The sequence below is a fragment of the Adiantum capillus-veneris genome, chromosome 10 (assembly GCF_014529385.1).
Source record: "Adiantum capillus-veneris isolate H3 chromosome 10, ASM1452938v2, whole genome shotgun sequence".
In the NCBI taxonomy this organism is placed as follows: Eukaryota; Viridiplantae; Streptophyta; class Polypodiopsida; order Polypodiales; family Pteridaceae; genus Adiantum; species Adiantum capillus-veneris.
In genome coordinates, this window is record NC_140940.1 from 66463213 (window position 1) to 66488812 (window position 25600).

Here is a 25600-nt window from a genome sequence, read left to right on the forward strand (position 1 = left end):
TGCTTGCTAAACCTGTCGACTATTGTCCATATTCCTGTATTCCCATGGATAGACTTGGGTAATCCAAAGATTAAATCCATGGATATACTCTCCCATGGTGAATTTGGAATAGGCAATGGCTGGAGTAATCCAGGTTGCTTCCCTCTATCATACTTGGTCTTTTGGCATACTACACATTTTGAAACATACTCTTGTATGTCCACTTTCAGGGTAGGCCAATAGAAATACGTCTCTACTCCTCGGAGAGTAGGTTGAATACCTCTATGCCCTGCATATGGAGGAGCATGGGATTCATACATAACCTTCTCACGAAGGGAATGGGTAACACATAGCCTATTGCCGTGGAGAAGATAACCATCCTGCAAGGTGAATGGTTCCTCTTTCTTCCCTAAAGCAAGGGCTGACATTATGTCTCTAAAGTCAGGGTCAGTAGCATACTCATCTATCATAGAGGATAGATCATTGTGAGTAGCTATAGACACCGCATTAACTTTTGGTTGTTGTGAAAGTGCATCGGCAACTTGATTGTGCTTACCAGCTATGTGAGCAATATGGAAATTAAATTGCGAAAGAAAATTTGCCCACCTCATTTGTTTGTCGGAAAGCTTGGTTTGCGTCATGAAATACTTGAGACTTTGGTGGTCGGTTCGTAGGATAAATGGAGTCCCCAATAGGTAGTGCTTCCATGTGTCTAGAGCATGTAGAACAGCTAAAAGCTCTTTCTCATAAATGCCCAAGACTCGTTCATCACTATTGAGCCTTCGGCTCTCATATGCTATGGCATGCCCTTCTTGAAGCAAAACCGCTCCAAGGCAATCACCACACGCATCACATTGGACCTCAAATGGCTTTGAGAGATCCGGAAGTACGAGGACTGGTTGGGAAGTAAGCTTCTCTTTGAGTTTTTCAAAAGCATTTTGCTCCTTAGCAGTCCATAAAAACTTAACGTTCTTTTTTGTTAAGTCGTGTAGTGGTCCTACTACTTGAGAGAATTTTGCTATGAAGCGTCTATAGTATGCACACATACCAATAAAGCTTCTTAGCTCATGTAGATTCCTTGGGTTAGGCCATGATTTTATTACCTCTAACTTTGATGGATCCATACGAATACCATCGTGAGAGATAATATGACCTAGATATTGAATCTCTTGAAGGAAGAATTCACTTTTCTTTTGGTTGAGAAAAAGTTTGTTCTCCCTCAAGGCTTGAAAAATCACTTGGAGATGTTGCTTATGTTCCTCCAAAGACTTGGAGTAGATGATGATATCATCAAAGAACACTCCAGTGAATTTATGGTATGGTCTAAAATTTTTCTCCATGAGACGATTGAAAGTAGTTGGTGCATTAGTCAAGCCAAAAGACATAACTAGATATTCATAAAGACCAAATGTTGTGCGAAACGCGGTCTTTAGGATATCTTCATCCACTATCCTTATTTGATGATAGCCACTCTTAAGGTCAATCCTACTGAAGTAGGTAGAGCCTTGTAGCTTATCAAACAGATCTTCTACCCGAGGCACGGGAAATCTGTTTTTGATAGTGATATGGTTTAGTGCTCGATAGTCCACACACATACGGTATGTACCATCTTTCTTTTGCACTAAAAGGACTGGAGAACAAAAGGGAGAGGAACTAGGCCTCACCATCCCTTTGTCTACCAATTCCTGTACTTGCCTCATAATCTCCTCTTGTTGAGCTTGTGAGACTCGATAAGGAGGTTTGTTAGGCGGTGAGCTTCCTGGAAGGAGCTCAATACGATGGTCATCATCCCCTCGTTTTGGAGGTAGGTCCATAGGGATATCATCGATGAACACATCTTGGAATCCTTTTAGAAAAGTAGACAAGTCTAACTCTTCTTGATTCCTATCATTTTCATTTGATGAAACATTATTAGCTTTTAGAGACTCTTTGACATAAATCATGTACGTAGAAACTGAGCTCTTCATTGATTTATCAAAAGAAAGAGGATTTACAAGTGGAATAGTGCAACCATGCTCACTAGCATCTATATACATGTTCTTTCCCTTGTAGGTGAAGTAAATTCTCCTTTCAGGGAACTTCATGTTGGCAACCATGCGATCAAACCATGGTGCCCCTAGGATAATATCCTGATGTTGGAGAGGAGAGATGAAGAAGTTTTCTTTGTCGACATAGCTTTGGACATGAAGCCTCAACTTCCCAATCAAGGGAGTAACGGAGGCTTGTTGTCCCTTGAAAGCTGCATCGGCTGTTACTATATCTCCCATCTCAAAAGCTTGAATGCCCAACTTGGTGGCCAACTCTATTGATATGAAGTTGAGAGTAGAGCCTGGGTCAAACAAGATGAAGGCATCATGCTCTCTTACCTTTCCCCACGCATAGGAAAGTGATGATCCTTTGCAATGACCATCCTCTTTTGGAGCTTCGATGGTGGAAGCCCTAGGAGTCTCATTGCGAGTATTCTTCTTGGGGCAAGAACGATAGCCATGTCCTTGCTCTCCACACTTGAAACACTTATGGTCCTTGCAAAAAGCTTCAAGCTCTTCAGGAGAGAGTTTGTTTTTACCTTTGTAAACTCCCTTCTCCTTGGACCGATCGTTGTTGTTGTTGTTGTTGGAAGTGCCTTGGGAATTATTTTGAGCATTGGATTTCCCCTTTGCATCATTTTTATCTTTGTTTTCCATGGGCTTGACATTACGTCTAGCCCCTTGATGGAAATTGATGCGTGAAGCAACCATGGTGTGGTGGATTACTTCGGTAATAGTACCGGGCCGTTGAGAGTTGATGTATTCTGCCATCTCTTCAGGTAATCCCGCACAGAATTGTTGTCTTTGTTCGGCAAAGTCTATCTTTTGAAAGACAGTAGCTTTGAGATGTAAATCCCAAAACTTGTCTACATACTTGTTGATAGACTCATGAGAGAGAAGCTTCAAGCCGCGCCATTCGGTAAGAACTTTATCTTTAGTATCACTTGGAAGAAATTGCTTCATGATGGAAACTCGTAGAGTTTTCCATGTCTTTGGGGCTTCTCCATTGCCACGAAGGCTAGCCCACCATTGACGAACTGATTTTTGGAAGTGCATAGCTACATGGCGTAGCTTGGAGGACTCTGTGAAGCCCTCGTCCCCAAAGGCCGCATCAAATTGCTGTATGAAGGCCAACACTTTGTCGGTAGCACCAAAGGTGCCATCATAGGTGAGAAAAGAGATACTCTTTCCTCCCTCCTTAAACTTCTTTAGCTTTTGTGACCTTCGCCATGCAGGAAATGATTTGCGATGTCCTCCCCTCTTGTATTCTCTAGGAGAATAGCCATAACTTTCATTGGAAGAGGAGGAAGGTGAAGAAGAAGGAGAAGAGGGTGACCTCTTCCTAGCCCTTTTCTTCCTTTGTTTCCTCTCTTGCCTTTCAGAGTGATGAGGAGAAGGACCATAGGTTGCTCTTTTCCTCTTGGGAGGAGTAGGCGATCGTCTAGACCGTCGTCTTCGTGGAGCCACATCTTCAGAAGAACTTAGACTGTCATTGCTTTCTTTCTCTTTGGATTCCTCCTCTCGAATGGGAGAGAGTCTTCTTTTGGGGGTCTCTTCAAGAGTCCTCCTAAGCTCTCTCTCCTCTGGGAGAGGAAGGGAAATTCCATAAGCACGAAGTTGTTGAGTAACTTCGGCTTGCAAAACAGGGTTGCCCATAGCTTATTGCAACCTAGTGACGAGATAATTCACAAGCATGGGAGCATCATCATTAGCACCTTCATGTGCAAAATCAAAGCTATCAATGTTCATTCTACTCTCTTGATTATTGTCAACCATGTTATCAGAATTTATGTTTATACTTAGTGTATGCTTTGGCAATACAAAACCTTAGTTGCCACTCCTCTTAGCCTTTGAAAATCGGCTCTTAAGTATCTACACCCACGGCTCAAAGTGGTTAATTATAGAGAGTAGAGGAGTAGGTCTAACATAGCAGAGTTGCCAAGGGTTAGCTCCTTTCGGAATTCTTATGGCTCAATAATGGTAAAGCCATAGGCAAGTCTAGAAAGACTCCATTATTAAGTCCAAAGCTCCCGAGGTGTGCACCATCCCCCACATAGTGGGCTCAACAAAACCGATAATAGATCCCAATTCCACTTACCCTATTATAATTAACAACATCAACCATTTATAGGCTACTTAAGGACCTCTCTTCTTAAGCAAGAAAAGAGAAACCAAATGCTCTGATACCAATGTAATGGAATTTGCCTATTCAATGTGAGAGTAGCGGAATTTAATGAGAGTACTTTCAAGAAATGATTTTGTGAGCATAGCGGGTTGACATAATTGAAGATAGCAACATAATCATAGCAATTAGTTAACTTGGCATAGACAATACTTTTGCAAGAGAGAGAGTTTAGAGAACATGACAACAGTTGAGGACCGGATTTATGTGGAGCCGGTCCCCCCTCCAATAGGCATTTGTATTATGATTTCTCCCATAAAGAGAGACTTGTTACAATACAGTCTTTGTGTTCCTTGTGACCTAGGTGATGCCATGAAAATGGAAGGCTTCATGCATCACAAACATAACATAAACTTGAAGAAATCTTTAACTATCCCAAGCCTCAATCCCAAGACCTCAAACACCTTCGAAGGTGGAGAGAGCTAGCAGGGAATGAGGGTAGGGAAGAGGAAGAAGAAACATTTCGTAGGAGAAAGAATTAGTTCCTCACTTATCATACTCTTGTTGCTAGCATACATAATAGCATAGTAATGAAGAAGAAGGAGATGGCAAGCTTAAGCATTGAAGCATGGCTCTTGGTTGGATTTGCACTCCATAGCCAAGAGTGTTGGTGTAGGCTCTCAACCTCTACTTGCTTGGAGAAGGAGAGGGAGCTCTTGCACTTTGCATAGTACACAATGAGAGTGCTTGTGAGTGTGTGTGGGTGAGTATACCCCCTAAGCACCCCCCTAGCTTGCTTGGGTCGACCCCCCCTTGTAGCTCATGCTTGAAGCTCATTGGACCCCTCCAGGCCTAGCCAATCACAAGCAGAAGCCATTACAAGCAACAGGGATAGCCTTGGGACAAGTGTCCCCCTTTCCCCTTTGAGAGATAGGACTTGATAAATGCAAAAACAATTAGATAATTCAAGTAATTTATCATTGGACCCCTTTGAATCCTAGCCAATAGGCTTCAAGCAACACATGAAGGTAACATGGGTAGGGACCTGACATGTGTCCTTGCTGCCTCTTCAAGCTGGGGATTCCCTTGTGAGTGTGAGTGTGTGTTCTCTCTCTAATCCCTAGGAAAAGGGCTCGCTCCCCCTCTTGTAGGGATGCTTTTGACTTTAGGAGCTCAAGCACCTTAGTCATCAAGCATGACAAAGCACTTGGACTAGGGGGTATTCCCACAAGCATCTCAGGCAAGCATGTCAAGGCATCTCAAGCACCTTAATCAAGCGGCAAGTCAAGCACCTCAAGCATGGAGTAAGTCAAGCACCTTAATCGAGCACCTCAAGCAGGACAAACACCTCGAGCTTGGGCCGGGTTCCCACCTCAAGCTTACCTAAGGTCAAAGGACTTTTACACACATTATTGGAGGTCTTCAATGAAGCTAACCCTAAGGTCTTATGCTCCATTGGTTAGCCTTGCTCTTGATAGACCATCTCCCATTTGGGCCCCTTTACTATTGGCCCCGTGTTGAGATAGATCTATAAGCACATATCTATATCTTAACACTTGTTCCCGTTTATTCTGCCACATTAAGTGATCAATTTAATATGAGAAAATCATTTGGGTTGGTTAGATATTAGATTTTATGACACCCTCGAGACTCAAACACAATGATAGATGGTTCCTGACCTAATTTTTTTCTCTTTAAGTGTAAAAAAACTCCAACACAGAAAGAGCAAGTTCTATTTTTTATTTTGATTCAAAACTATTCAATTCGAAAATTAGAAACAAAAAACTATAAATAATAAAATTTAAATTTAAATTAATTTTAACGAAATAATATTTTCTATATTTCTATAAATATTTTATCTTCAAAGAGAAAATGATTACTTTTATCAGGTAGCTCAATGTTTGGTTGTTTGAAATGTTCTTGAGAGAGCTCCAGTGCTTGTATATATATACTGCTTTCTTCGATCGAAGTACAAGAAAATAATACGGAGAGTCAAATTCAGTGACGTGTCACTGAATTTAATACGACCATTTTATATCCCCTAATGTATAATACGGGCATTAGAAGCGTATAATACGTTTAACGTTTAACGTATAATGCAACTTAGCTCCTCACTATATTCTTGGAGGTTGCTCCACTCACACAATGTGTTTCCTACTCTTCTCCTCCCTTACACTCCGCAGGCACCACACATTGCTTTTGCACCTAGCGCTCTCACAATTGGTATCAGAGCATATGGCGATCACGGAGAGCATGGCGACGTTGTGGTGGAGATTGCGGTGAAGATGCGAAATTTTCAGGATTGCTTTGTAGCAAAATTTTGACTGAGTAAAAGGTCAATTTTCAGCTTGATTCCTACCATTCTAACCAGAAACGTTGTACTCTACAACTTTCCATTTGAAAGTTTTTCCAAATTTAGGAACGATTTTGTTGTACATTTGGCAGATTACCTGTAGGTCTAGGGTAAATAGCTACAAATTTTTACAAGCCTATTTTGACCTATAAAAATAGCTCATATGCCCATTTTTGCAATTTCCAACCATTTTTTTGAGATCTACAACTTTGCAAAAGGAAGTGTTTGCAAATTCTGAACGATTTGAGAAATATGGGCTGACCGGCTGTTGTAGGGTGTTCAGAAGTTGCAAGTTAATGTGCAGACCATGGCGACATTCGAAGAGCTTGGATTGAGCTTTGTTGTTCTCTTATTTTGCACATTTATGTTTTCTCTCAGTGAAGAGAGTGTGGGCTAAAATTTCAACAAATCCATGTGCATAAGTTTGAGAACATTTGGTGGATGTATGCACTCGTGTAGACTGTCAAGATTTGAGAGCGGATTCATCATAGGTTATGCATCTTGGCTCATGCGGTTGAGCCAATTTTGGAGAGAGTGGTACATGGATTTTCAAAGGTTTATGCATGTATGTTGAGTACGGTTTAATGCACATTTATTGCTCATGTTTGAGCTTGGCAGTTGTTGTTGGTTATTTGGGTTTGATAGCCATTGTACTGCCAAAACTTTGGCAATTTTTTTCCAACAGTTTTATACACATGATTTGATGCAATCCAGGTAGTGATTGCAAGTTGCACTCACGGTTTGTTCGTTATTCTTTGCAAGTGTGAGATTAGTGCGTGTATATCTTGTTACTGCACTGGATGAGCTTGGTGGATAACTCATAGGTTTGCAATGTCTTCTAGAGAGCAAGTATAACTCATGTATCGACATTACGGGATCTTTACGCTCATTGATTCTGGTCGAGGGATTTCTGGGTTGTTTGCCATTGTATTTGGCATTGTTAAACTTCCTTGTTTTTTTGGTGATATTTTGCTCCAATTACAAAGGAGAGTCTGCTGAAATTTTTCCAGGTCTTATGCGTTTTGTGACAGGTGCTAGAGAGTTGTTTTAGCCAAGTTTTGGCTTGTACCTATGCGGATGGTTATTTATCTTGTGCTCTCATTGCGTATGTCACTATTTATGCATAATTGGTTCTTTATCTCATGATTGGTAGCTAGACAATAGTGCTTGACGCCATGTTACTCCTCACAAGGAGTAGTTTAGCACATTTTCTGCTCTGAGACAGAATGGTGTTCTTCTTCCATTAGTGAAACACAATTATGTCAGTTTCTTCTTCAGTATCCTGACCTGAGTCTTCAGTATCTGACCTTGACTCTTCTGACTCTGAGTCTGAATCTTCAATCTTCTTCTTCTTCTTATCTTTTATTTCTGCTTTGCCTCCATATCTTCTTTCAGCTCTTGCAGCTGCTTCCACCAAATCAGTAAAATCCTGTGCATTTGCTAATGGGGGTCTCCCTACTGCACTTCTGAACTGCTTTTTCAGTCCCTTACAAAAGTAATCTCCCAACTGCTCCATAGAAGGTTGTTGGGCTGCTTCCTAAATTTCTGTGCATAATCTTCAACCATCAAATCTTCCTGCTTCAATTTTCTCAGTTTCTTCAAAATGTCTTCAGGTGTTTTATCCTCCCTGAACCTCAATAAAAATATTTGCTTCAAATCATTATAATCAATAAAAGCTCCCATGCCATACTGGATGAACGAATCCATGGCCTTGCCTTGCAGTGTTGCTGCAAAGTGCTCTTTTTTCACTGCATCCGGATATAATACCTCATATCCACTTGCAGACCACCTTGTTTGAAACTGACCAACGTGGATGTTGGCATCTTGGGATTTTTTCCCACTGAACTTTTTTGCACCCACTTTGGGATTTGGTGCAGCCATTGGAGGTATCGGAAGTGTCCCGAGTACTCTTACTGGGAGTGGATTGAAAGGTAAAGTACCTGTCCTCCCTGCAGGTACAAAGTGCAATTGTCTTCTTGCCCTTAAGATTGTTTGCATTAGCAGTACATTGACCAATTGCCCCAAAAGTGGGTCTGTTGTGGGAGGAGTAGTTTGTTGGCCTTCTTGGTTTGCAAGTAGGGTCTCCTGCAGCCTGTGTTTAGGTTCTTGCAGTTCAGTCCCCGCCCCAACAGTCTCTGCCCCTGCAGCAAGTCCCCTTACTAGTTCTTCTTGGTCATCACTACCCGACTCTTCATCTTGCCTGCCCCTTGCAGCAAATTCTCTCCTAAGCTAAAACCGGGTGCCATATGAGTGTTGTGGTAAATTGGAACCTTGTCCTGACCCACTCATACATGATTTCTTCTTTTCTGTCGTAAATACTGTACCAACACTTTCCTTTCATACAGACTGTAACAAGGAGGTAAGTTGCATGCCCCAAAAGGTAGAAATGAAGAAACTACCTTGTCAGCCATTGCAATTTTGATTTCCCCCGACAAATTCGGAAAGAACTCCGTCAAGAACTTGGTGGCATATTCCTCAAACTTTTCCTGCGGGGTTACCCAATTGGAGAATTCCCTCAGGTGGTCAAGATCAACCAATAGGTTAGTTCCCTGCTGCATTCCTGAGTACCATATGGTTTAGGCTGAATTCGAACCAATAGCAGGATCGCCAAATGTTAGGGGCAATACAGCCCTAACAGGTATTCAATGCAGAAACATGCAGTTTACAGGAAGCAAGTACAATAAACTGATCATTGACACACAGAACTACAAAGTAAATTAACAGGAAACACCATAATAGAGAGGAAAAGGTACTGCCATCACTGTGTATTCATAATCATCATCAAACATCCGAACAAAACATCAATACAGAGTCAGGCAATAGCGAACTGCATCGACAGGTACATCTCAAAAACTGCCTCTCGCCATGAGACATTCCCTGTATTCATATAACTACCCAAAATATAAGTACTTGTGTAAAGATGTCCCTAGAGTTTAAAAGTCAAGATCTTAATTACAGTTCAAAAAGATAATACCCTGAATGTCCTAACAGATTAGGCTCTAACATGGGTGACATAATTGCGTTTCGCTAGTGGGAGTATGCTTGTGCTCCATGATGTTCAGTATGTGCCTAACGCTTGGAGGAGTTTGATCTCCATCTCACAGCTCAGAGATCATGGGTGTCATGTTCAATTGATTGACGAGTCTTACTTGATGAGGAGAGGTTTTCTTGTGATAGCACAAGGCCATCATGGTGCTCATTCGACTCTTCTCTATGTTCTTGGTGTTAGAGATTCCATAGTCTCTGTGAGTCCGTTGCCATGCAAACATTCAAAGTCTAAGCAAGTACACTTTGTTGATGAGCATCGTGACACTTCGCTCATTGTGCATGCAAGGTATAAGGACATACATGTAGAGTAGGATAGCTCTTTGAGTGCACGACTAGATCAGTCACCGATGGTGGTGACAGATTTTGATGCTTTGCTAGTCAGAGTGCAGAGGAGTGAGTCACATGTATATTCCAAACTATGGAATCCGCTATGCAATATGCCTTAACCAAAGCCTTGCTACACATACATGATGTTGTGCTCATAGCCAATGTATGCTCCTGTCGTGATACAACTTATCATGGCAAATTTAATTCAACCTTGTCGAACAATTACAGCTAATTGACCAAATAGTATACCATATTGAGAATCATAAATTGACACTCACAAAGCATGCCGTCTCTCGTAATGCATCATACAAGTCACAGGCCATGCCTTACTTACTGTTACCACGAGGCAACTTTGCCTACAAGCATCGGCTATGATTAATCAACCAAGATTTTTTTTGAAAAAAGTCACCTTTTGTCGGTTGAAGAACATTATAGAAGCCCCAAATTCTGAGATAGGTAGAGTAATATCTCTACCGGCTACTTGAAAAACAAAGAGTCGTGATGCCAAATTTTTGGCACCTCTCATGTAGGGTAACAAAAGGCCTTGCCTTTGCATCATCACATCCTTGTCATGCTTTACTTCAGGTATCATTTGCAAATCTTTGCTTATGCTTTGGATGTGAAGATTGTAGCCCTAATGCTCAAATGTACATCCCTTATTGTTCAAGAAGCCATTTTTTGTATGATGAATGTCTCCTAAACTTGACTTGATTATGTTGTTTAGTTTATTATTTTTCCATCCTACACACACGTGCAAAGATCAGGTATGCTTAATGTCTTCTAATCTTGACTTGATTATGTTTTATAGTCTATAATTATTTCCATACTACACACACACATACAAATATCCATGGCATATAATATTGTTTTAGTCTATTAATTAGGTTAGTTACTTTTGCTAATTGGATTTGGTGACTTAAGTTTTGCTAATGAAATTTTATTAATTAAGTTTGTTAATTAGTTTGCTGATTAGTTTTGTGAGGTATCTATCTTTAGTTGATGCTTCACAACCAAGTCCTAGGTGTTAACAAGAGGATAGTATGAAGATTAACTGAGTTAACTTTATGGTAACAAGGTTGTTAGAGGAGGATGTAACTAACTTTGGTTATAACCACCTCCTAACCAATCAGTAATCGATAAGTTGTAACCAACCCTACCAACTATATAAGGAAATAACTCGGCCACCCTCAAAGGGCACGATGTCCTCTCATGAGATTTATCTCTTTTCATGATAAATACAAATTGTTAGCATGACTTTGCTCATCTCTCTCTCTCTCTCTCTCTCTCTCTCTCTCTCTCTCTCCCCCCCTGTTTTTTCTGGTATTTTACATTATACTTATTCAGTTTGTGTGTCAACAAGTAGTCCTTGAAATTTTGGCGTCAATCTTGGTTTCCAAAAGTTCACTCTCAAGATACAACCTTCAAAGATTTCAAAGTTCGTTCTAAGCCTTTCTTAGAACTTCAAATTGAAGATATACTTTCTTGGTTGGATCAATTTGCAAAAGTTGTGGCTTATCACTTCTGGTATGTGTTTCAAAAGCTCAATGAGGTATGCACAATGTCAAAAGGAGTTGCAGCAACTTGGTATGTTCAATAAAAACCTAAAATCAAGAAAAATTGAGAGTCATTCAAATCTTTGTTAGTTTAAGATTTTGCACGTGATGAAATAGAAAAGAGTGCTTTTCAATATTTAGAAGAAAGAACGTGAAAGAACTTCTCAATTTGCAATCAAACTTGAACAAATGTGTTAAGAGTTGACACACAAATGATAGAAGACATGAAGCTCTTCTTTCTTTGGCCACAAATGCATCATGACTTACATAGACAAGTTTAAGATTAAGGTATGGAAACAAACATTTGTAGAGGCAATCCATATAGCCTAACTTGTTGAAGGTAATGCTTACCATCACAATCTTCTTTAGATGATCATGTTCCAATGGATAATGATGTACAAAATGCTCAAAGGAATTTGCTAGCTTAGGATGCACAACGTAGACCTGAATGTTTCACCTACAACAATCAATACGATCATTTATCTAGGAATTGGAGACTACTACAAAGACATAGGAGTTTTTTTTGTGTATTGAATGTGTAGATTGAGGATCTTTTGTGCTGGAAAACACTTAAGTGAATGGATTAAAGAGGCACCCCATTTGTATTGTCAAGCCTCAATAATGTCTTGCTCATAGAAAGATTGTGAGTGCCATTAATGCAAAGATTTATGGCATAAATATCAAAGTTCTACTCAATTCCAGAAGCTCTTTTTCTTCTCTTAGTTCACAATTATTAGCACGAGTAAAGGAGAGATGACAATCAGTGAACAAAATGTTTGTCGTTTTTTGTGTGTTCACAAGCATGTTTACTCTACTTTTGAAGTGTTACATGTACTTTTCTCCATAAAGGGTGCTTTGTTTCAGCACCCTTGCTATGTTCTACCTTGTCAAACTTTTCAAATGACTCTCAAACATGATTGGTTGATAAAATAAGCAGCATATTTGGAATCTTTTTGGAAAAAAGCATATTTGAATCTTAAAGACATGCAATTAGATCTTCCCAACCAACTATCCAATCTGTTTGTTCAAATTGGCTCTTACCAAAATCTATAGATAAAAACTTATAAAATAAAGGGAGAAGATAAACATCAAGTTCAAATACAAAATTTACTGAAGCAATTTCAATCTTTGATTACATAGGATCACAACTTTTCTATGAGCTCTGACCAACATGCATAGTTCTTGGCTAGGTTGTTCTATCCTTGTAAGAAATGCAAATGGATTGTACCCTAGAATCCATGCATTTCAATGCAATATGTTTGAGATTATGATAAATTTGATCTAGCTAGTATAGATCGGGTTGTGGTGAGCACAATTCATTGATAAGTTTAGATGGTGTTGGTGGGTAGCAATCTGCTACCTACAAGGCACATTCATCTCACTTTGTTGAAACTAAAACGTACACTGCTACCAAAGAAATGAAGCCTGTGCAGCAATGAGTCTTAGTAGAAGCAGTAATGTAAGTGCTAACTAGGGATTGAACCTGGGTCAATATAAAACCACCCCTTGTGGGTGTAACGTATATAGCAAGTTTGGTTGTGAATACACAGGTATGTATAGAGTTCTCCCAATTACCTTCCTTACGCTGATGGTAAAAAAGAAAAAATGCACCCACACACATACTTCACTACAAAGCGAGCCAATTGGCAATTTGTGCTTTTCGAGTACCTTGCCAAGCAATAGCGACATCTGAAAATGAAACCTATGAGAAACAACAGTGAGTCAACAACAAGCACTTCCGTGAGACCATGACTGTGGGCACTGTTGGGCAGAAAATTGACTACAAACTGGTCATAGTTCCCAAATTTACTCAAAAACTTCTCAGAGTGGCAGGGAATGGCATTTATCCATACATACTTATGATTCCATCAATTTCTATGAATATATATCATTTTACGATGTAACGCTTGAAAAGGAATTTCTCTCTCTTCGCTTTTGCATGTGTAAATGGGTGTGCGTACTTGCAGAGAACTCTCATTGCAAGCACCTCCATCTCCCCTCTGCGAGCGATCTGCGTGCGAAGCTAGCTCTCTTGGATCTGATCCGGTCTCTCTCTGCTAGCCGTAGATAGATACTGATAGTGGCTCTCTCTCTCTCTCTCTCTCTCTCTCTCTCTCTCTCTCTCACACACACACACACACACACACACACACACACACACACAAGTCTGCGCTTATGATTATCGTCAATCGTCGTCACTTTCACAGGCAAGTTCTGTAGATCACTGTGCTTCTAAAAGCCATCGTTTGATAGAGTGAAATGGGCGCCCATCTCCATAGCCAGAAGCTTCTAGCTCTTACTGTCTTTGTGAACTCCTTGAAAAAAACAGGTTAGTCTCTCCTTTTCAGAATACCCATTTTGTGTTACTTCATTGGGCAAAATGCGTGAACTTGCAGCGTATGCTTTGGTTTTGCTTTGCCTTTCTGCCTTTTGCTCTGTCAATTTTCTCTGGTGCAAGTGCTTACATCTTCTGTTTTATCATCTCTGTGTGTGTGTGTGTGTGTGTGGCCAGCTTCGTTCATTTTCTGTATTAACCTTTTTTCCTATTCACAGCATCTACTCTGTTAAGCCTGGTTAAATTGGGTTCTTTTGGGGTTTCGTCCATTTTCTGCTACAGTTGTCAGGATTAATGGTAGCTTCCCAGGCCCTTTCAAATACTGTGCTTATTCTCAATTTTGAAGAAATTTAAGCTGCTTCACATTTGCTTTGATCATGTGAAGCTTGTGATTCTCACTTTTGTGTAATTACTTCTAGCTCAGTTCATCAAGAGAGGCAGGTTTTGTCTCACAATCAGCCCTCTTAATGGCTGACATGCCTCAACTCTGAGTTCTCTTTGATCATTCAGTCACTTTATTAAGGTGGAGATTAACCTGTTGTTCTGTGATGACTGCAGCATATGTGCGAAGTGTTTGTTTGAGAGAGGAGAATGTAGGGTCACTATGTGCAACCCAGCAGGATTTTCTCTTTGATCCTTGGAAATACAAACGAGTGACCACTCCACTAACGTTGGGGATGTTTCGCACGATCCTGCCTAGTACAGGTATCAAGCAGACTATGGACATGATCATATCGATGCAGCAGAATCAAGGGTGGCATTGTATGCTGGAATACCAGAGTGACTTGCCTTTGGGTACTGCGCTGCCATACATACTTTCTCCATCAAAGTAAGCCCTTGTACATTGTAATGATATTTCTCATCCAATGTTTCCAAATGGGACATTGTATAATGTGAATTGGGCTCTTGATAAAATGCACTAGTTGCAAAATTGCCTTTTTGTGCGAAGCTTGGTTGGGGCCTGCTCTTTTTTGCTGGGGATCCCACTGCATTATGCATGTAGTCATGAGTTTTGAGGAAGTGTGCTTGCATGGGAAAGGATGAGAGCACCACTTTCCTGATTAGATGACTTGAGAGGCAACATTTTGTAACTATTTGTTGAGAATTTGTTCCCTCTGTAATGGGGGACAATTTTAAGGGCTCGGCTTGTATAAAACAATTTTTGTCGGTCTTATTCTCTCATGCATTCTGTATGCGATTTTTCAATATATCTGTTGAGGCTGTTGATATTTAGACCTTTTTTTCTCTCAGGAATCCTGATTTGAAGAGTATACCATCTTTAGAGTTGGATCTTAAGTTGGTTGAGAGTCTCATAGCCAATGGCCAGAGCTTGGGTGCGGATAAAAACAGCAGTGCTGCAACAACACACAACAAAAGCTTCTTGTGGCCTTCTCCAGACTTGACACTGTCTTACCTTTCAGGTCCAAGCTTGTTGGAGCACTCAAATGCTAGTGTCTCCGACTCAGTAATCCTTGAGAGGATCCCGTATCAACAGTTTGACATACGGCAACACTGGGGCTCAGAGTTGGAGTTGGCAAGCCCCAAAGCTTCTCTGTCGAGGGCCTCCCCGCGAGATCAAGGTATCTGCCTCTTCCTTAACACGTTAATGCCAATCATTCTGTAGCACTTTTAGAGATGGCTTGTTGCTTGTAATCGGCGGCAGGTGATTCAAAATTTCTTTGATAGTAAGTCTCAGTGCATTTAGCTTCTCAACTGATGTTAAGGCTCATCAGTTTTGTGGATGTACTATACAAAAAGTGCCTAAGAATCACTGAATGCCAACTAGATTCGGTGCTTGATGTCTACCTTGGATTGAATGTTATGTTAAGCCTCTACATACTTCAGTTTTACTTGAGTATTTGACAAAAGTATTAATCAAGGAGGCCTCTCTCATTTAATGTGCCCATCTCTTTTGCCTAAAGCCATTGTCAAGCAGTGCTCAAATATCTCTGTTTACAGTGTAAATTTTTAGGTGGAAAATGAGAAAACTGGGTTGTAATTCCTTTGGACCTTGATTTCAAAATAAAAAATTGGGCATTTTAGTTATGAATCCTGGAAAATATCCTCTAGATATATCCTAAGATTTTGATTTAAATCCGTCTGGATTGATTCTCTCTTTCTGTTATAGTTCTTTGTGTGGCTTAACTTGTCCAAGTGTTTTAACCTATCTTATAGCTTGTTAGTTCCTGCTATAAATCTTGTGAATCTTTTTACAGGGCGCAATGCGGGATCTTCTTGGAATCCCCCTACTATGCTAGACCTGAACCTTGATTTGAGAGAGCTTTCAGCTCAAGAAAATGATCCAGATTGCTCATTGCTGCTTTTGACTCCAGTGCCGGACCTGAAACCTCGCCTTAACCAGCTTGAAATTGAGACACCATCTCTTAGCTTGCAGCAATCGAGTGTCACAGATGACAGCCCAGAATTTTCTGCTTTAGAATCCTTTGCAGATAGTCCCTCAAGTTACAAAAGTTTGGCTGTCTTCCCCAGCGCTGGCCTTGGAAAATTTAGTGCTGCAGTGCATCAGGCAAGCTGTCTGCATAGTGCGGATAGTGTTGGCTGCCATGGGAGTGTAATCAATATGTCCTCTTCTGATGCCAATGGCAACTCCTCAACAACTACGTCAAGTGCTCTGTATTCGGACTACGATGAGAATGCATACAGAAATATGAATTCAACGGTAGTCGGCAGCCACTCATCCATCACATCGCGCAACTTGGGCTCTACCGGATATTATAAGTCTGATGCCAAGGGGCATGGAAAATGGATTAATACAAGAGCTCATAGTGGTATTGTGCTGCCTATACGACAGTGGGCGCACAATGTGGATGCCACTAGTAGCAAGCCTCGCATTGTTCGCCCTGGTACTACTACTGAAAGGATAACTGAGATAACATTGCATGAGCTCTCCCAGTATTTCTCCATGCCCATCAATCAAGCTGCCAAGAAGCTTAATGTTGGCCTTACTGTGCTCAAGAAGAGGTGCCGGGAATTTAAAATTCCTCGCTGGCCTCATCGCAAAATGAAGAGCATTAACTGTCTGATTGACAACATTAAGGTAAGCCCTCTTTTTTAATGGTGCCCTTTCTATCTAAGCTTTTTTCTAGTGCTAGGCTTCATCGTGGCTGAGTCTGCCCTTGATCTCCCGAGTCATGACAGAAACTCAATACGTTGAATGTTTGTTGATGAATGCTGATGTGTGTGTGCATGTGGGGTGTGTTATGTCGGGAGCATATGTTATTACCTAGTTTTATATCCACCATTGGGCACTGATGATGTTAGTGGGGATGTTGTAGTTTAGTCAATACTATGCATGATGAAGTTGATGGTTTTATTGTCTTATGGGTGACTGCCATGAGTCTATAGCTGTACTTTCCTTCATAGCTGAATTTGGGCTCTTCCAGGATTCATCTAGGTATTATAGATTTAGACTGACAGCTTTGTTGTTGCATATACATACACATCGGTGTCCGGGATTTTTTTTTTTCTATTCAGGAAAGTTTTCACATTTTTACACTCTCTCTCAATCGGCATTATTGAAATTTCAAGTGTCAATTGTAAGCTGAGATGCGTTTCCCGAACACCAAAACACATGCACTCCTGAAGATGCGCGTGTAATTTATGCATTTTATGTGTCTGTAAATGGTGCCGCATATGTAGATTTAGTGGTGGCTTATGAGCTCAACAGATCTTATTTAATGTGTTCGATTAATATTTTTCTTGACAGGATTTGGCTGAGGAACAAGGGGCGAATAGCTCACCAAGAGTGCTGAATGTGGTGAGAGAGCTGGAGGAGCAGAGGAGGCTCATGGAGGAGATGCCTGGAGCAGAGTTAGCAGAGAGAACCAAAAAGTTGAGACAAGCATGTTTCAAAGCCAATTACAAAAAGAGAAGGCTAGGCACGGTGGGCAACAGTGTGCGTCGTGTACGTATTTATGCTCCTGTAGGGCTCTCCTCGCCAGTTATGCGCCCATTTGGAAGCACGGACCTCAATCCCAATTTCACTGCTTCACCCCCCCACAGCTATCTTACAACGGATCATTTCCTTTAGCCCCTCCCTCATCAGATGCTCCCACAAAGTACCTTATGAGGGGGCAGCTCCCTTCCGTCCAAATGAAGAAGCTGCTCTACTTACAACAATATGCAGATCTCTTCTTCGAGTTTCTCTTTGCAACCGGTGTCGTCCTAGCCGTGCCTTCCCTGGTTTTTTCTTGAGTCTTTTTTGGTTTCTGAGTTCCTTTTCCGCTGTTTTGTTGTTTGCTTCCGATTTGTCTTCGTGTCTATCCTCTCTTCATTATTCCTCTCATGACCTTTGTATGTAACCCTCATGCGTGTGCGTTCATCCAATGCCTTCTCTCATGTCAATTTTTTTTTCCACCTTCTATTGCCTCTTTTTTGTGTACATGCTTCTCTGTCATCTAATCCTTTTTGAATCCTCTCTATTGCCAATTCCATTTGCTCGTTTTCTCTTCTTTCTCATGTTATGACTTGTCTTTGGAGGGTCTCCACTCCTACAACCACCATATTTTTTGGATGATCTCCCTTGAACATGTATTTATGCTTTTGCATAGATGAATTAGAAATCTATGCTTTTTTGGCATGGCCGAGTGGATCGAGTGACCAGCTAATCTTGTGATTGGCGATCACTAGGTTGCTTGTGATGCTATGTCTTGTAGAAGCCAGTGTTCTCATATTTATGTAATCATCCTGTTATTATGTTGTAATATCACAAAAAAATCTTGTGTACAACGGTGGGTTTCAACTTTTGCATAACAAATCAGAAATTCCCTTGAATACTCGAGTGATCCACCTTGAGGCTCGAGCAAAGAAAAGGTGGTAGGGGCGAATGCGAGCTATGGTCGAGATGTAGACCATAGATCTTAGTTCAATGCATTACCATTGGAGGTTTGGTATTCAATCAAGTTGGAAAAAGGCCAGAGGCAATTTCGAGGTGAAAGTGGTATTGGTTGCAAATTGAAGGCATTGTTGGTAGTGTGTGTGTTGCGGTAGGACTGGACCTACAATATCAAACTTTGGATCTTGTCTGACTGGTATAGTTAGGCTGGGTTCAGACGGCCCGCCCAAGTTCACAAACTCTGAGCGTTAGTCCTGCATGCGAAAGGCCATTGGAAGAAAATAGAGAGCTTCGTTTTCTGACCTACCGCAAAACGGGCGGCTGCTTGCCCCCGGACATATGAGAGGCTGTCAGCCTTTTCAGCACTGATCACGGAGAGCCCTTGAACCTTCGACCTCACACACGTTAGATAAAGACATTAACCATGAGCCCCGATTCTATCGATTGCCATGTGTGCTCCAAAAAGTATACAAGTTCTTGTCTGTCTCTTGTGTGAACCACACTTGAGTGGAAAAGCCAGAACATATCATCGGCTCGGCGATAGGCTGAACGTGCCCTTAGCCAAGAGCTTGGGAGGCTTACTTGTACAAATGTAAACATGGCTTACTTTTACAAATGTAAAGATCAAGGCTACTACAGTGATGTTCCACTATGGATCCTTCTCGTGTCTAGCCTTTGGGTGACTTGGGTGGTCTTTTAGTGCCTAACCCAACTCACTAAGGGGAAAGAATTCTGACTCCCTTCCTTGGGCATGTGTCACTCCCTCCTCAGTCCGGCGAGTGTGCTCTGAAACGAGCGCTCTCAGCGAGAGAGAAAAAGCTTGCACGAAGAGAGAGAAAGAGATGCGGCCGAATGTTGCCCGCAATACTAGTAGTTTTAAAAAGGGTTTGGCTTCGTGGTCATATGGACTTAGACTGGAATACAAGTACAAAAAGGCTGTGTGTTCAAGTCTCACAGCTGACCCCACTGGGAGAATGAGGCGCGTGTCACACTGGGACGGGCGCCCATGGGGATTTTGCAGGCAGCCTTTTCATGTCACACTGGGTCAATACTAAAATGTTGGCTATAGGCTTCAGCGAACAGGCATTGGCCAAGTGGTTTGACGAGCGTGTTTCACGTTGCAGGGCTCAAGGCCTCTCTCGCTTTCCCGCCCTCACTTTTTCAGTTGTCCACCACTTTGAGAAGATGGCCGCGCAAGCGAGGCCGCCCCTCTGACAATACCTCGCGGCCAACTTCTCTTTTTTTCACCAACGAATAACGGTGCGCCATCTCAGCTTGGACCGCATTTGCTTGCCCCAGTTATAGCTCCGTTGAGGCACTCAATTTTCGTTGAGATTCGTTTGACCTCTCGGTTATACGAGCTTGAGCTCGTACCCATTTAGGGCCTCGGCATCATAATTGGGCGCCGTATATCTTGTCACAGAAGTAAACTCGGGTACTCAAGATTACTTTTTATTTTCTACTGTCCCCAAGTAATCTTGGAGATGCAAGATTACTTTGGAATTAAGATTGCTTTGCCCGAGATGTACGGTGCTGATTCATTCGACCGTACATCCCGATCTACCGGCCCATGCACCTTGAAGATATAGTGGAGGGGGAACCCGACCAAGTTGAGCCTGCTCACCAGAGTAATTTACCAAGGGGTGGAAAATCCTTCTGAAATTTTCATTAATGACTTTTGAGGACAAATCTATACGTACGTACAATCTACTTTTCTGATTGGTGCAATCAGTTATATCTGCAAATTCTGTTTTAATTTCAAATAAAAAATAAATGGCCGGGTTGCAGAAAATGTGAATTTTCTGTCAACACAGAGGCTCAACATAAAAGCGATTCTGCGGGAGTAGAGAGAGAGAGAGAGAGAGAGAGAGAGAGAGAGAGAGAGAGTCTAGAGGATTCGAGGAATTGTGATTCGTGGAGTTCTAATGAGAGCCAATGGGATTATCTGGCAGCATTACCCACATTATTACAAGGAAAAACTTACTTTCTCACTCATTGCGCCCGGCCTGACTTCGGAAACCGCCTTCACACTCTTGCCCTTTAACATCAACGCTCTTAGAGAGTGGTCACACAAGGCATATTGTCCGTTTTCTATGTATTTATGTTGACAAGTAAGCCTTTAGTTGCACAAGTTAACGGGCAAGAGGCTTTTAATTGGTGAAAGTGGGCTGCAGCTTTTGTGTCCAACTCTTGCTCGGAGCAACGTGGCCTTCAGGGAGCGAGCAACTCTGTTGTGTCCCCATCCTCGCGTACTGCTTGTGCCCCTTGTGTGTATTGATTGTAGGCTCTTAGCATCGGGCATGCATTGGGTAGGCAACCCTCGTTTATAAGTAACACGGGGTCAGAGTGGAGGGATCAATGGCGGGCAATTGATCGGAGGGGTGTGGAGGAAAGGGGGTAGGACTTTTATACACACGGGCTAATGTTCTGCTCAACAATACGTGCTAGCTCAGATGATTAGGGCTAAGCGCTCTGAGGCGAACATCCAAGGATCGAAGGGTAGTCCCGACGCAGGGGAACCCTAATTCGTTTGCAAGATCAAATTTGATCGATGACGGATTAAACCTCCACCGTTGATCTCTTCACTTCGCCCACATCACATAACGACGAGGGTAGGCAACCTCCTCTTGCGTGCAAAGAGGGTAAACTCTCTAGCGCATGACCAGGACGAAAGTCTACACTCATTGTCCATTGATGAGGAGGGCTTATTTGTGCATGGTAATCCACTACGAAAAATTATGGATCGCATGTCCAGTGCCTTACACACACACACACACACACACTTTTCTAATAAACTTAAAATTTTGGAGGTATTTAAATCAAGGAAAAATTACAAAAATACTTGTATACTTTGTGGAAAGTATCAAATACCGCTCACATTTAGAAGATTCCCTTTATACCCCTCATTTGGCAAAAAATTCTCAAAATCCCCTTCAATTTCTCAGAAATTCCCAAAATACCCCTCATTAACCTCGCAAACATCTTTGAAGACAATCTTTTTTTGCAACTCTTCATAGGAAGGTTGGTTCTCCCTGAATAGAAGATGATAGAACTAGAAGGATATATTGGGAATTTTTTTAAATTGAGGGTATTTTGGTATTTTTCCCTTAAATTAACTATATTCAAAGGTTCTTAAACTAATTTTGTAGGCTTTCTAACTTGAAATCTAGAGGCAATTTTTAAAATTTGTTAATGGAATTACACTAAATCTAGGTTTTCTTTTGAGCATGTACCCACCCATCCACACACACATATCGCATTATAGCTACCTAAAAAAGCTTGCAAAATTAAAAATAAAATAAAATCGGGTCGTGCTCTCAACATTGGCCTCACGAGATTCTCACTTAAAACCGTTCCTCACTAGATTGGCAAAAGGCCATATAACGGTTAAGCTATCGACATCAATTTGAGACATATTCCACATATGGAGAGTATGAGCTCTCATGGACTATGACAACAGTGCCATATTTTTATAAGGTGCTAAGTACTCTTGTTCTATGAGGATAATGAAGGCACAATCGTTTTAGACAATTATGTGTTGACCAAGGTTGTCTATTCAGATACGATTAAGATTTTGAGCATGGACGAGATGTAATCTATTCTTTATTATGCTAATAGTAAAAACACTACTCACAGTTGTGAGTTTGGGAAAAAAAAAAAAAAAAAGATTTTGCTTGCAAAAATGGTAAGATACGAAAGTGTGACAATCTTATGACTAGTTGTATGGTATTAATACAAACTTTGGTAACCTTTTTATATATTTTTATTATAATGAGATGCATCAAGATATTCCACTTACGAAATGTCTATGCTATGAGGATTTTGATTTTTTTTTATACATCTCCTAAATCTACATGATTGGTTTTGGAACTATACTTTTGTGATGTTTACAAAAGTTTTGTTTAAGTGGAAGGACAAACCTAAATAAGGTTCCACTTGGGAGAACACTAGTGTGACTAAGAAATTATTTCCCACCTTTTTTTAAAGGGCACAAACTATTCTTCAAGGGGTAGGGAATGGACACTAGGGTAGGTGTCCATTCCTCATAATACTTGCGACCCCTTGCCGATCGGCAGAGGCCGAGAGCCATGGGGGAGCAGGTATTATGAGTGAATGGACACTAAGTGTCCATTCTCGATCGTCAAGGGTCGCTGGGAGGTGGGCCAAGCTCCTTGCATGCTAAAGACATTTGCAGAGCCGCACACTGGTTCTGAATTGATGCTTCGCTTGCTGATGCGTCTCAATGCGTGTTGGACAGCCTACAACAGTGTATAATTTCAGAGGACACACACAGACGAGGTTCATGGATTAGGGGTGTTGACGGGGCATAAAATTATTGGCGATGATCGAGAAGAGGTTGATGATTAATTACGGCGGTTGACGGGGCATATAATCATTCGTAATGATTGGGAGGTTGCTGATGATTAATTACGGCTGCTGAACTGTCGTCAATCCGTCGGTTGAGACAGTGATTCCGCTCCAGAATTGGCACTTGATACAGGGTCAGGATCGCCTGCCCGCCAACCAACGACCTTGACGGGGGGAGTAGAATAAGGATCAGGGTTGTGGGTAGGGCCTGAGCAGGGCGTTATGAGCCCACATGGCATGGCAAGGAGGCCTAAGGTAGCTAGGAGGGTGTATAAGAAATGGTTGGGTGGTGAAATTGTATGCCATTCCCTCTTTCCTTACGTATGACCACTATCTTTTGATATGTATTAGATAAAAAGATTAATTAATTTATCCCATGCAAGAATTTTTTATTGGAGATCTACGTGAGAGTTTGACAACCATATTGAAATCACCTCAGGGTAGTAGAGATTGCTAAAAATGCACAAGAGATGCCGGTCATTGAGTTCTATTTGTGCTTGAATTTACACCATACAAATAGACAAACTACGGAGTTGATACCAAGTGTTGCACCACCTCTGCCCTCTTAAGTGATTTGTATAGTACCATGTGAAGTGTGAAAAAAATTCTTGTAAGGTTCAAATTTAGGGAAGTTCTAGGAAGCTTCAACTCTTGAAGACTATTCACATGAAAAGATAACTACAAATAAGAAAACTACTGCTTAATAAAATTGGAAAATGGAGTCGTATGACTTGCACAATCCAATGATAAGGATTTGATATTGGTGACCTGTGTCATTTTTTTTTGGTTCTTCAAGGCTTGAACGGTCTGAGTGTATACAAAGAGTTTCCTCTTTACCTTATGTCTATAGGCCTGATCTTGTAAGGAAAAAAATCTGTAAGCTGATTGAGTTCTTATTCCTCCTTGTGAAGTGGTTGGGTTTCTACCTAAACTGCTTCTAGATTCCTCCTTGCACTCTCCAAAGATCCTTTATTTAGAAACCTTCCCAATGCATGTTTTTCTTGCTTCAAGCCTGGACATAAGAGACTACCCAATTCTCAAACATAAATAGAAAGAGGAAAGAAAAAGAAAAGGAATCTAGAAAGGCTTGTAGGAACCCTCCACTTTGAAATTGTTCAGCTAATTGAGAGGTGCATGCTGGAGTGTCTTCAACTTGTGAGCAACTCTTTCCAATGAATGCTTATCTATGCTAGAGTTATTGTTAGCATTTCGAGGCACCATGGTAGACACAAGTGGTCATAGCAGATGCATGCTTCCATTTGAGGGGGGGAAGAGGGGAGGCATGGATCTTGGAGAGGCCATCTTATATGGATCTGTGTAGAGCCTCTTAGATCAAAATAGGAGTAGACTTGAAACTCATGAGATACTCCCTAGTCAAGGCAGTAACTCTTTGGTGATGCCTCAAGGGTCACCAACTTCAAGAACCATTGTCATGCTTACTGCGTGAGCTAGAGTCATGAAGATGCATTCTCAAGGGGTGTCTTTGCTGCATGTTGCCCCCTCTTCTTGGGGATTGAACCCTTAGTCATCCCCTTCCTTTGCGGTAATTGTAGCTAGGCAAACTTCTTCTAGTTGTTTCATGCATAGCTAGGATGTTACTTGAATATTATAAATCTCTAGCACAATATTGAGGGAAACATAATGAAGCTAACTCTATCGAAACTATAAAGGGTATCCTTGATGTTGCTACTAACTCCAATGGTACTCACATCACTTAATAGTAAGTTATAGAGGCCCCACTACCTCAAAGAATCATTTGCAATGTGATGGAGGTACTGAAGAAGAAAAAGAGGATGAACCCTCTATGACCAATACATAGATTAAGGTGGGAGAATGTTGATTAAGTAGACAACCAAGACGTTGTTATTGTCCACGGGAGCATGGGCAAAGGTAGGACCAAGGGGGGACACAACTCCTAGGCAAGGTTGTCTAGGCATGTAATGATTAGGGGTCTCCTAAAGCTAGGCTAGGAAGGACCATGCATAGTTGCTTGGTTGTTTTAGTGGCATTAGAACTATGGTAGAGGAAGGAGGAGGAAGTCTCTCTCTCTCTCTCTATCTTTGTAGATCCTTTCAAGATTCTAAATCAAGAAATTTTATTTATAAAAAATATGTGTACAAAATTTGATTATGAGGATTGTTCCCTTTGGTGTTACTCAAACCATCCTGGTCTCTAAATTTGTAGAACAAAGTTTTCTCAGGTTCCTTTATCGATTTGGAGTTGTTCTATGTATGCTAACAGATGGTCAAAAACCATAGTTGTGGAATTTCAGAGTACTGGTAGAGAAGTTTGATGTTTCCATAGTGTATGCAAAGCCATGCAAGTGCTCTCAAGTTCAAGGAGTGAGGTCTTGCAAAGGAACAAGGCCATGCATAGAGGGGAAGCTGGGAGTTGAGGGGATATGGCGATGTAAAGTCCATGCCAAGGCAAAACGAGTAAGGTGAAGAAAAGCATGCAAGGAATCATGCAAATAGTGCTTGAGTTTCAAGGAATAAGGCTCCGTATACATGGATGGTGCAAAGCAAGTCCACAAAGGCCTGCATCACTTCTTTTGGAAGAGCTTTGAAACAAGGAAGAACAAAGATGCATGCATGAGTAGTTAAAGGACCCATGTCTTCCTTCTAGGAACAAGC

At 41.3% G+C, this 25600-nt stretch overlaps 1 protein-coding gene across 2 annotated transcripts; it reads left to right on the forward strand.

The window, feature by feature from the left end:
• Positions 1-13363: 13363 nt before the first annotated feature.
• LOC147448980 (uncharacterized) lies at positions 13364-18493 on the forward strand. Of its 2 annotated transcripts, XM_086521370.1 has the most exons (6): positions 13365-13738; positions 13963-14041; positions 14303-14573; positions 14996-15324; positions 15961-16802; positions 17472-18493. In XM_086521370.1, exons 3-6 carry the CDS (start codon positions 14422-14424, stop codon positions 17793-17795), a joined length of 1647 nt encoding a protein of 548 aa, XP_086377496.1. In that variant the 5' UTR covers positions 13365-13738; positions 13963-14041; positions 14303-14421; the 3' UTR covers positions 17796-18493. The 2 variants fall into 2 exon arrangements, with proteins under 2 accessions (XP_086377495.1, XP_086377496.1); XM_086521369.1 differs by lacking the exon at positions 13963-14041 and having other exon boundaries at positions 13364-13738.
• Positions 18494-25600: the final 7107 nt, after the last annotated feature.

Excerpts from the sequence above, each read along its gene's own strand:
- LOC147448980 (XM_086521369.1), top strand. The coding sequence starts at position 13,669 with ATGGGCGCCCATCTCCATAGCCAGAAGCTTCTAGCTCTTACTGTCTTT. Across the intron at positions 14,574-14,995 it reads TACATACTTTCTCCATCAAA|GAATCCTGATTTGAAGAGTA; the intron begins GTAAGCCCTTGT and ends TTTTTCTCTCAG. Across the intron at positions 16,803-17,471 it reads GTCTGATTGACAACATTAAG|GATTTGGCTGAGGAACAAGG; the intron begins GTAAGCCCTCTT and ends TTTTCTTGACAG.